This window comes from Papio anubis, chromosome 12 (genome assembly GCF_008728515.1).
Source record: "Papio anubis isolate 15944 chromosome 12, Panubis1.0, whole genome shotgun sequence".
Taxonomy (NCBI): Eukaryota; Metazoa; Chordata; class Mammalia; order Primates; family Cercopithecidae; genus Papio; species Papio anubis.
Genome location: NC_044987.1, coordinates 108,554,993 through 108,567,587, shown reverse-complemented (window position 1 = coordinate 108,567,587; position 12,595 = coordinate 108,554,993). Strand labels below are relative to the sequence as shown.

The 12,595-nt window shown below is 41.2% G+C and overlaps 2 protein-coding genes across 6 annotated transcripts in view; both read left to right on the top strand.

Annotated features, from left to right (window-relative positions):
• LOC101007032 (olfactory receptor 10Q1-like) overlaps positions 1 to 3,931 on the top strand; it is a 32,894-nt gene extending 28,963 nt beyond the window's left edge. The window contains 2 exon segments of the mRNA XM_031653971.1: positions 2,505 to 3,010; positions 3,012 to 3,931. Of these exon segments, the coding sequence (XP_031509831.1) occupies positions 2,505 to 3,010; positions 3,012 to 3,555 (1,050 nt within the window). The 3' untranslated portion in view covers positions 3,556 to 3,931.
• LOC101007728 (olfactory receptor 10Q1) overlaps positions 1 to 12,595 on the top strand; it is a 238,786-nt gene that overhangs the window by 177,562 nt on the left and 48,629 nt on the right. The window lies entirely within an intron of this gene.

The following is a 12,595-nucleotide window of genomic DNA, read 5'->3' as shown; positions in this document are numbered from 1 at the left end:
TGCAGTTTCTTCCTAGCCTCGATGGTCTTTACATTTTGGCTTGTTTTTGCAATGGCTGGTACCGGTTGTTCCTTTCCATGTTTAGTGCTTCCTTCAAGGTCTCTTGTAAGGCAGGCCTGGTGGTGACAAAATCTCTAAGCATTTGCTTATCTGTAAAGGATTTTATTTCTCCTTCACTTATGAAACTTAGTTTGGCTGGATATGAAATTCTGGGTTTAAAATTCTTTTCTTTAAGAATGTTGAATATTGGCCCCCACTCTCTTCTGGCTTGTAGAGTTTCTGCCGAGAGATCTGCTGTGAGTCTGATGGGCTTCCCTTTGTGTGTAACCCGACCTTTCTCTCTGGCTGCCCTTAAGATTTTTTCCTTCATTTCAACTTTGGTGAATCTGGCAATTATGTGTCTTGGAGTTGCTCTTCTCGAGGAGTATCTTTGTGGCGTTCTCTGTATTTCCTGGATTTGAATGTTGGCCTGCCCTACTAGGTTGGGGAAGTTCTCCTGGATGATATCCTGAAGAGTGTTTTCCAACTTGGTTCCATTTTCCCCCTCACTTTCAGGCACCCCAATCAGACGTAGATTTGGTCTTTTTACATAATCCCATACTTCTTGCAGGCTTTGTTCATTTCTTTTTCTTCTTTTTTCTTTTGGTTTCTCTTCTCGCTTCATTTCATTCATTTGATCCTCAATCGCTGATACTCTTTCTTCCAGTTGATCGAGTTGATTACTGAAGCTTGTGCATTTGTCACGTATTTCTCGTGTCATGGTTTTCATCTCTTTCATTTCGTTTATGACCTTCTGCATTAATTACTCTAGCTATCAATTCTTCCACTTTTTTTTCAAGATTTTTAGTTTCTTTGCGCTGGGTACGTAATTCCTCCTTTAGTTCTGAGAAGTTTGATGGACTGAAGCCTTCTTCTCTCATCTCGTCAAAGTCATTCTCCGTCCAGCTTTGATCCGTTGCTGGCGATGAGCTGTGCTCCTTTGCCGGGGGAGATGTGCTCTTATTTTTTGAATTTCTAGCTTTTCTGCCCTGCTTTTTCCCCATCTTTGTGGTTTTATCTGCCTCTGGTCTTTGATGATGGTGACGTACTGATGGGGTTTTGGTGTAGGTGTCCTTCCTGTTTGATAGTTTTCCTTCTAACACTCAGGACCCTCAGCTGTAGGTCTGTTGGAGATTGCTTGAGGTCCACTCCAGACCCTGTTTGCCTGGGTATCAGCAGCAGAGGCTGCAGAAGATAGAATATTGCTGAACAGTGAGTGTACCTGTCTGATTCTTGCTTTGGAAGCTTCCTCTCAGGGGTGTACTCCACCCTGTGAGGTGTGGGGTGTCAGACTGCCGCTAGTGGGGGATGTCTCCCAGTTAGGCTACTCAGGGGTCAGGGACCCACTTGAACAGGCAGTCTGTCCCTTCTCAGATCTCAACCTCTGTGTTGGGAGATCCACTGCTCTCTTCAAAGCTGTCAGACAGAGTCGTTTGCGTCTGCAGAGGTTTCTGCTGCTTTTGTTGTTGTTTAGCTGTGTCCTGTCCCCAGAGGTGGAGTCTACAGAGACAGGCAGGTTCCCTTGAGCTGCTGTGAGCTCCACCCAGTTCGAGCTTCCCAGCCTCTTTGTTTACCTACTTAAGCCTCAGCAATGGCGGGCGCCCCTGCCCCAGCCTCACTGCTGCCTTGCGGTTAGATCGCAGACTGCTGTGCTAGCAATGAGGGAGGCTCCGTGGGCGTGGGACCCTCCCGGCCAGGTGTGGGATACAATCTCCTGGTGCCCCGTTTGCTTAAAGTGCAGTATTGGGGTGGGAGTTACCCGATTTTCCAGGTGTTGTGTGTCTCAGTTCCCCTGGCTAGGAAAAGGGATTCCCTTCCCCCTTGCGCTTCCCAGGTGAGGCGATGCCTCGCCCTGCTTCAGCTCTGGCTGGTCGGGCTGCAGCAGCTGAGCAGCACTGATTGTCTGGTACTCCCTAGTGAGATGAACCCAGTACCTCAGTTGAAAATGCAGAAATCACCGGTCTTCTGTGTCGCTCGCACTGGGAGTTGGAGACTGGAGCTGTTCCTATTCGGCCATCTTGCTCCGCCCTCTAAACTTATATTTTAAAGTGTAATGCTTGAAACACTTTAGAAATCTGTTTCTTTCTCTTCAAGAAAATACACATGAAGATTTCAGAGGAAAATAATTCCCTATGTTTAATTAGAATTAGAGTATCAGATTGGGTGCAGTGAGTCATACCTGTAATCCCTGCACTCCGGGAGGCTGAGGCTGGAGAAGAGCTTGAGTCCAGGAGTTTGAGACCAGCCTGAGCAAGAAAGAAAGACTCCATCTCTACAAAAAATATAAACATTAACTGGAATAGTGGAATGGGCCTGTAGTTCTAGCTACTCAGGAGGCTGAGATGGAGGAATCACCTGAGCTTGGGAAGTAGAGGCTGCAGTGAACTGTGATCACGCCACTGCACTCAGCCTGAGTGACAATGTGAAACCCTGTCTCAAAAAAAAAAAAAGAACCTCAATGACAGTTAGGTAATTCCCACCTCAGAAACAAAGTCCTCCCTCTTTATTTTACTCAGGCAATAAAGCAACTCAGTCAAGGAAGGCTTAGTGCTTCCTATCCTTTTGCACAAGATGTGCTTGCATGGAAACCTGTCTTCAACCAGTCTAGTCTCACTGAGTTTGTGTTCCATGTGTTCACCACAGTCCCTGAATTTCAGGTTCTTCTCTTCCTTCTCTTCTTCCTTCTCTACTTGATGATCCTCTGTGGCAACACAGTCATCATCTGGGTTGTGTGCCTACACAGCGTTCTCCGAACCCGGATGTATTTCTTCTTGTCCAACCTGCCCTTTGTAGAGATCTGCTACACCACCATTGTGGTGCCCTTGATGCTTTCCAACATTTTTGGGGCCCAGAAGCCCATCCCACTGGCTGGATGTGGGGCCCAAATGTTCTTCTTTCTCACACTTGGTGGTGCTGACTGTTTCCTCTTGGCGATCATGGCCTATGACCGCTATGTGGCCATCTGCCACCAACATGACCTGCACGCTGTGTGTGCAGAAGCTGCTCGGCGCCGTGGGTCTGGCCTTCTTCCTCTCCCTGCAGTTCACCGCCTTAATCTTCACCCTGCCCTTCTGCGGCCACCACCGGGAAATTAACCACTTCCTCTGCAATGTACCTCCCATCCTGTGCCTGTCCTGCACCGACATCCGTGTGCACCAGGCTGTCCTCTACATCGTGAGCATCCTCGTGCTAACCGTCCCCTTCTTGTGCATCTGCTTCTCCTACGTGTTCATCACCTGCGCCATCCCGCACATCCATTCTGCCGAGGGCCGCCGCCGGGCCTTCTCCACCTGCTCCTCCCACCTTACCGTGGTCCTGCTGCAGTATGGCTGCTGTTCCTTGGTATCCTTGCGTCCCCAGTCCAGCTCCTCTGTAGATGAAGACCGCCAGTTTGCCCTTGTTTACACCGTTATCACACCATTACTCAACCCTGTGGTTTACACCCTTAGGAACAAGGATGTCAAAGGTGCCCTGAAAAAAGTGATTAGTACCAAAGGGACATCTGAGTCCTTCTGAAGGCTCTGAGAGACTGAAAGGGGCACCTGGGCATGGGACAACGGTAAAACTCTTCCATCCAAATGCTAGATTTGCCTTCATTGTATCAGAATTTGGACTTTGATTAATTCTCTGTGCCTAATGCACTTAGTTGCTACAGATCATTCTCATTTTTAAAACTGGTCTCCCAAAACCTTAAAACTCCAAAAAGTGTAGATGCTATCGTTCACTTAACTCCAAATTTATAATTTTACCTTTCCTCTAAAGCAATATAAAAGGAAAAATTTATTTTAAGAAATTGGCTCATGTGACTGTGGGGGTGAAAGCAAAGAGGGGTCAGGTGTGGTGGCTCACACCTGTAATCCCAGCACTTTGGGAGGCCAAGGTGGGTGGATCGCTTGAGCCCAGGAGTTTGAGACCAGCCTGGGCAACATGGTGAAACCCCATTTCTCCAAAAATATATATAAAAAGTAACCGGGCATGGTGGCACATGCCTGTATTCCCAGCTACTTGGGAGGCTAAGGTGGGAGAATCACTCGAGCCTAGGAGGTCGAAGCTGCAGTGAGCCAGGATCACACCACTGCACTCCAGCCTGGGCAACAGAGTGAGACCCTCTCTAAAGTAAATAAATAGAAGCAAAGAGGAGTTGTAGGAGTGGGTCCTATTGTCCTATAAGGCAATTACCTCAGGGGATGCCATTAGTGAAAAAGTAAAGTTAATCTCAGTCAAGGGTGAAGTGGCTGCTTTACTGGCAAAAGACTGACCAGAATTCAGGGGTTCTATACTCCCACCTTCATCAGAATCGTCTCATATGTCCCCATTTCAATTTTCTAGAGCCCATTTCTTCTCAATTCATGCCCTTGCTTTAACAGTACACATCCTGCAAGGATGGGAATTCAATATGCATTGTAAATCACCAATTCACAGCATGAGATTCTGCATTTGGTTATCAGAAACCTCAGTTCTACCACTACAAGAGATATAGGTCACTTTGAGGACAGACATACAAGTTTTTACACCATTTATGCAGTGCTTGACTTAGAATTTGAGCTCCTGAACTCATCCTTTCTTTTCCACTTGGTCTAGTGAAATTATGTAATAGAAGCAGCTAGTCCATTTCATTATACTCACTAGTTTGATAAAAGTATGTGAAAGTATTATATGCACATTCACCCAGAACTTTGCCTCTTACAAATATTTGATTGGATGTATCCAATCGTGATGTTTTGCATATCCCTATTGCCACATCACACCATGGACCTTTAGCATTATGGAGGGTAATTTGCTTACCCAAATCTACTGATTTAAATATTAATCTCATCTAAAAGATAATCTCACAGGAGTGTCTAGACTAGCAAAGATAACGCATATAACTAACCATCACAGCCCAGAAGATGACAAAGAATCTGATGTAAGTTAAATCTCAATGGTATAATGTTTCTTCTGTACCAAACTCTAAGGAAAGGCTTGTAACAATAGTTAACTATAGAAATAGAAACTCATCAGCTGGGCGTGGTGACTCATGCTTGTAATCCCAGCATTTTGGGAGGTCATGGTAGGATCATGTGAGGTCAGGAGTTCAAGACCAGCCTGGCCAACATGGTGAAACCCATTCTCTATTAAATATACAAAAATTAGCCAGGGCAGTGGTGTGCACCTGTAGTCCCAGCTACGCGGGAGGCTGAGTCAGGAGAATCGCTTGAACCCAGGAGGCACAGGTTGCACTGAGCTGAGATTGTGCCATTGTACTCCAGCCTAGGCAACAGAGCAAGACTACATCTCAAAAAAAAAAGGGGAAATAGAAACTCGTCATGTGAAATATTGCTTTGAAACATAAAGCCATCAACTGAGTCTTAAATACAATATATATTTAGTTTCAAGAAATTCTCATTGTGTGTTTTAATTTGTATTGATAAATAGTTGCATATATTTATGGGATACATCGTGGTCTTTTGAGATATGTATACAGTAGTTCCCCCTTATCTAAAGGGGATACATTTCAAGACCCCCAGTGAATGCACAAAACCATGGATAGAAAGAACCCTATATATGCTGTTTCTTTCATACATATATACCTATGATAAAGTTTAATTTTAAATTAGGCACAATAAAAGGTTAACAACAGTAACAGCAAAACGGAACAATTACAACAATATGCTAGCATTGCAACTCTTGCTCTTTGGAGGCCATTATTAAGTAAAATAAGGGTTACTTGAACACAAGCACTGGGATACAGCAACAGTTGATCTTATACATGAGACAACAAGTGACTAACAAGAAGGTAGCACGTACCATGTGGATATGCTGGACAAAGGGATGATTGACATCCTGGATTGGGGAATTTCATCATGCTACTCAGAACAACACACAATTTAAAACTTTTGAGTTATTTCTGGAATTTTCTATTTAATATTTTCAGACCTCAGTTGCCTATGGGTAACCACAACCTCAGATAGCATAACATGAAAAAGGGAAGACTATTGTATACAGTAGAAAGATTAAATCAAGCAATTAACATATCCATCATCTCACCAACTTATTATTTTTTTGTGGTGAGGATGTTTAAAATCTATTCGTTTAGCAATTTTGAAATACATGGTACATTATTATTAACTGTGGTCACCATATAGTGCAATAGATCAGTATATCTTATTCTTCAAGTCTAACTGAAACTTTATACCCTTTGATCAAAATCTCCCTTTTCTCCATCCCTCCCCAGCTTCCAGACTCTGGTAACTGCCTTTTTTAGATTGATTCCGTATCTTGGCTATTGTGGACAGTGCTGCAATGAACATGGATGTGCAGACATCTCTTCAACATGCTGATTTCATTTCCTTTGTATATATACTAAGAAATGGGATCGTTCTCATTAGTTTTAATCTTTAGAAAAATGTTAAACCCTTAGTCTAATAAGTTATTGAAAGCAGTGTGACATTGTTTAAATGAATAGATACTTGTCCTCCTAAGTATCTTCTAATTCTCCACTCATTTTCTTTAAGGTCCTAAAGAGTCACTGAGTTTTATTGCTGGATAGTAAGAGGGAAGTATTCGATAGAATCAGAAGAACAGAGTTGGTTCTAGTTTTGCTAGACTTTTTGGGCACTTCACACAAATCAAGTAATTTCTCTGGATCTCAGTTTCTTCATAAAGATATCTGACAATAGGATTTTCAAAATCCTCATAATCAAATGTGCATAATCAAATTTAGTAGTGTGCTGTTTCAGACATGCTGACTTTCTTCCAGCTTCAAGTCCTTTACAAGTTCTGTTCCCTTTCCCCTTTGTTTGAACTGCTTTTCTCCACAATGTGGTAGCTGTTTTTTTCCTACTTCACAGATTTCATCACAAATGTCACCTCTTCAGAGAAGATGCTTTTGATGACGTCTTCTTCCAATCATTCTCTATCCTATTATCTTGTGGTATTTTCTCCATGGAGTTTATCACTGTCTGATAATATCTCATTTACTTATTTAACCTGTTGGTTATCTGTTTCACTAGATATAATGTAAGCTTCATGAAAGTGGGAATCTTGCCTGTTTTATTCATCTTTGTATCCCCAAAACTTAGAACAGTGATGGACACATCATATTACACATAAATGTGTTTAATCATCAATCAATAAATGATGGACCAAACTCTAAATGGGTGAACCTTAAGACTGTGTAATCATCACCTAGGGTCATAGTCACATCTCAAAGAGTACATAACAAACATATGTTCCATTGTAAATGTCTAATATACCAAGGAAAGTAAGAAAAAGAGAATTATAATAAGAACAAAGATTTTTTTTAATTAGCAGACTTTAATATGGCAAGATAATATCTGGGCAGGTACATGCTCAAAGTCTATGAAATTTTTATGGTATGTTGAGTGAATATGTATACTTTCTTCAAATTCTGGAAAACCATAATAAGGGAGTTATTTTTAAAGTAACAGAGGAAAGTAACAAAAGAAAATTAAATGTTTTCCATTGTTTCTTTATCCAAGTGAAGATATCAGAATCTCCTTTTCTACACATAAAATGTAAATATTGTCTCAGTTTTCCAGGGCAATAAGAATTTGGGACTTGGGCTGAACCTTGCTATGACAGATATAATGGGAATACACTTGAAACAGCAGACTTAGAGGACCATGTTTAGGGAACTTTGTATTTGTTGGAAAATTATTTTGAGAACCAAGAATGTTCCTAAAGGGTAATACTGGTCTTTACTTTGACATGTATACTCCAATATTCCATTGACTGGAGATGCTGCACACTTTTAAACAACCGGATCTCATGAGAACTCACTCACTTGCACAAGAACAACACCAAGGAGATGTTGCTAAACAGTTCATGAGAAATCTACCCTCCATCATCAAACCACCTCCCACCAGGCCCCATTTCCAACACTGGGAATTACAAGTTGACATGAGATTTGATGAGACACAGATCCAAACCATATCGCTGACTACAGTAAAATTCTCAAAGTTAATCATTGTGACACAGATTGCAAAGACCTCCATCATAACATAGATACAATAGCCTTTAAATGTCTTTTGTTGTAGCCTTCTATAAACTATGTCCTTGAAGAATAATTTTTTTTCACAGTGCTGCCCAACTGTTGGATGCAAAGTTGTTTTCCTTAGAGGCCCCTAAACAAGTAATTTGATTAAGAAATAATCTTTTTCCCCTTTTTTATTTGTACAAATACAACAGGTACAAGTGCAGTTTTGTTACATGGATAGGTTGTGTAGTGGTGAAGTCTGAGCAGTCAGTGTAACCATCATCCAAATAATATTTTATCTATTATGTGGTTTCACATCCCTCACCCCCTTTCCAGCCTCCCATCATTCCAAGTCTCCAGTGTCTGGTATTGAACATTGTATGTCCACTGTACACATTATTTATCTCCCACTTATAAGTGAGAACATGTGGTATTTGTCTTTCTGGGTCTAATTTGTTTCACTTAAGTTAACAGCCTCCAGTTCCATGTATGTTCTGCAAAAGACATGACCTCATCCTTTCTTAAGGCTGAATATATATACCACATTTTCTTTATCCATTGACCTGTGGATGGACACTTAGGTTGATTCCAAATCTTTGCTATTGATAATAGTGCTGTGATAAATATATGAGTGCAGGTATCTTTTTCATATAATGATTTCTTTTCTTTTGGGTAGATATTCAGTAGTGGGGTTGTTGGATCAAATAGTGGTTCTATTTTTAATTCTTTGAGAAATCTCCATACTGTTTTCCATAGAGGTTGTACTAATTTACATTCCCACCAATAGTATATAAGCATTCTTTTTCTCTGCATCCTTACCAAAATCGACTTTTTAATAACAGCCATTCTGCCTGGTGTAAGATGATATCTCATTGTTTGCATTCTTTATCTGTCATTACTGACTTTCCATTTTGGGTACTGACTTTCCATTAAAGGCTATTTCTATTTGGCTAGTGTGATCCTTTGGTAGTGTCACATTCGCGTTTTTCACAGCTCAGAATTCTTACACTGCTTCCCTCTCATCTGGAAAGACTGACACTTCTAATGTTTGTAATTATTTTCATGCAGATAGGTTTTTTTTTGTTTGTTTCTTTATTTTTTTTTTCTTGACATTCCTCCCCTTCCTAGGGTGTGTGACTATAGAGTATGCTGGATAGGGTCTTAGGCTATGCACTTCTCTAGGCAGGTTTTATATTGGGCTGTGCAGTTTGGCCTAAAGACCAGTAGATGGTGCTTATGGGTAAGAGCCAGCTGTGGCCCGATATGATCCTCACCAAGTTAGTGTCTCCTTTGCACAGGTTCGAGGTTAGTCCTACTTGATGATAACCCACTAAGTCTCTCTGGCACTTGCTCGCCAGTCTTCCTGGACCTGAAGTCTTGACCCAGAACCGGCACTGTTGCAGTCATCTTTCTGCGGATGAAAGCCATCCTGATGTTAGCTGCCTGCCCTCCTGGATTCCTGCATCTGTTCTGATCACCCTAATGTATTCCTGGCCTGGCTTCTAGACAGGCCAGACTCTGTATAATTAGCTTTTGCTTCAGTTTCCCTCCCTAAACATCAGTTCATGAAAGTAGAGTTCTTACCTTTATCATAGACCACCCAAATGGGTTCTAACACCTGCCTAGCACTTGCCAGTCCTTTGACTGAGAGAGAAGGAGTTGAAATATTGTCCCAAATCTCCTAGTCTGGTTGGAGTTCTGAATAAAGGACTGGTTAGCCAAGACCAAACCACAGGATTAATTATCTCTTGCTAATCCAAGAAAATAGTTGCACCATCTCCATCCATACTGTCCTAGTCCAGTCCACCATTAGCTCTCATCTGAACTTGCTTAAAGTATCTCTAATGAGTCTAGATTTTATTCCTGACAATCCATTGACTGGAAGAGAATGAATAATTAGCCAAGACATTTTTCTCCAGGTTTCCCCTGCTCACTACCTGTCTCTCCACTTGTGCGGTCTATGCAATAATTGGCATGAAATTGTTAAAAAGGAACTACCAAGCTCCTACTCTTGCCAGACATGTGGAGTCAGAAAGTAACACCCAGGGTGTGTCAGGGTGGTAATGTTTCTGTCTAATAAGAATGTTACTCTTTCCCTTTAAGGATTTTTATTGCACAGATAGTAAACGGCCAGAGATTTTATCATCATCATTCTTACCGTCACTAACGTCTTTCCCAGATTCATAAGAACAAGAAAAAATCAGCCCACTTCAGAGTTTATTGAAGGAAACTTCTGCTTCCTCGAAATATTACCGTAAAACCTTGGGATATCATTTTTGTGCCTTCATAAATCAAAGGTCACATTAAGCACATTCTGAAAATAAGAAGTAACATACAGAACAACAAGGGGTATGGAGTAAAGAACTTTCACAAAGCAAGGACAAGAGGAACGAGTTGATCAGAACAGTCGTTTTCTCCCTAGTATCAGTTCTTTAATGAGGTGGCCATGAAATTGTGCCACTCAGCTCTCCAGAGGCAGGAAGCATGATTCATGGATTTGAATTTCGCCAGATGCTAAAACCCAATCCACCACTGTGTCTGTGGCATGGCCACATGTCCCATAGACTTCTTGCAGCCAATGATTATGTTAGGAATACGAAGACAACCCCATTCCTGGAAGATGTAGGTTAACTGTGACTTAAAAGATTGGATAAGGACACTCCATCAACTCTGTTGAAACTCTTAGAACTATCCTGCAGCCTGAGATTCTACCTGTTCAAGCCTTCCTTTTATATAAGGGTCAGATCTGCATCATTGTCCAACAGCTCTCCCTGCCTTCCCTGGCTCCCTCCCCCTCCTCTCTAATAAAATTTACCCCAATATCTGTTTCACATCTAATCCTGCATTGGCATCTGCTTCTCAGAGTATTCAAATCAATGTACTTAATAACAGTAAACTGGTAGCTTGTATCAGACCTTCCAGTATGTCATGTTATGTTGTCTGTTCCTTGTTGTGTTTTCTTTTTATTATTTTTCATTTGTGTGGATACATAGTAGGTGTATATATTTATAGAGTACATGAGATATTTTTATACAGGCATACAATGCAAAATAATCACATCAGGGTAAATGGGGTATCCATTATCTCAAGCATTTATCATATCTTGGTGTTACAAATGTTCCAAATCATATTCGTTTATTTTTAAATGTACAATAATTTTTTTTGTTGACTGTAATCACCCTATTGTGCTATCAAATGCTAGGTCTTATTCATTCTAACTACATTTTTGCACCCATTAACTATCCCCACCTCCCCACCTTCCCCCCACCCTGTCTATCTCCATGAGTTCAACTGGTTTGATTTTTAGCTCCCACAAATAAGCAACAACATGTCACTTAACATATTGTCCTCCAGTACCATCCATGTTGTTTCAAATTACAGGATCTCATTTTTTTTTTAATGGCTGAATGATACTCCATTTTGTATATGTACCCCATTTTTTTTCTTTCTTTTTCCTTTTTTTTTTTTTTGGTGTGTGTGTGCTTTTTATTGTTGTTGTTGTTGTTGAGACAGAGTCTTGCTCTGTTACCCAGGCTAGAGTGCAGTGGTGCAATCTCTGCTCACTGCAACTTCCGCCTCCCAGATTCAAGCAATTTTCCTGCCTCTGCCTCCTGAGTAGCTGGAATTACAGGCGTGCGCCACCATGCCCAGCTAGTTTTTGTATTTTTAGTAGAGACAGGGTTTCACCGTGTTAGCTGAGCTGATCTTGAACTCCTGACCCCAGGTGATCCACCTGCCTTGGCCTCCCAAAGTGCTGGGATTACAGATGTGAGCCACGGGGCCTGGCCCTATGTACCCCATTTTCTTTATCCATTCATCTGTTGATGAACACTTCACTTGCTTCCAAATCCTGGCTATTGTGAGCAGCGCTGCAGTGAACATGAGAATGCATATATATACTCTTTAATATACTGATTTCCTTTCTTTTCAATATATACCTAGCAGTGGGATTGCTGGATTGTATGGTAGCTCTAGTTTTATTTTTCTAAGGACTCTCCATACTGTGCCACAGGGTTGAACTAATTTAAATTCCCGCCAACTGTATACAAGGATTCCCCTTTCTCTGCATCCTTACCAGTATTAATTATTGTCTGTCTTTTGGATAAAAGTCAATGTAACTGAGGTGAGATGATATTTCATTGTAGTTTGATTTGCATTTATCTGATAATCAATGATGTTGAACACCTTTTCATATGCCTGTTTACCATTTGTATGTCTTCTTTTGGGGAACATCTATTCAGGTCTTTTGCTCATTTGTTTTCACTTATACATATTCAACTTTTATTTTAGATTTAGGAGTCTATGTGCAGGTTTATTACCTGGGTATATTGTGTGATGCTGACGTTTGGCAGTATGATTGCTCCCATCGCCCAAGTACTGAGCATAGTACCCAATAATTTTCCAACTCTTGCCCATCTCCCTCTCCCCTTTAGTAGTCCATAGTGTTTATTGTTGTTATCTTTATGCCTATGAGTACCCATTGTTTAGCTGCCATTTTTAAACGAGAACACGTGGTATTTGGTGTTCTGTGCCTGCATTAATTCCCTTAGGATAATAATCTCCAGCTGTATCCATGTT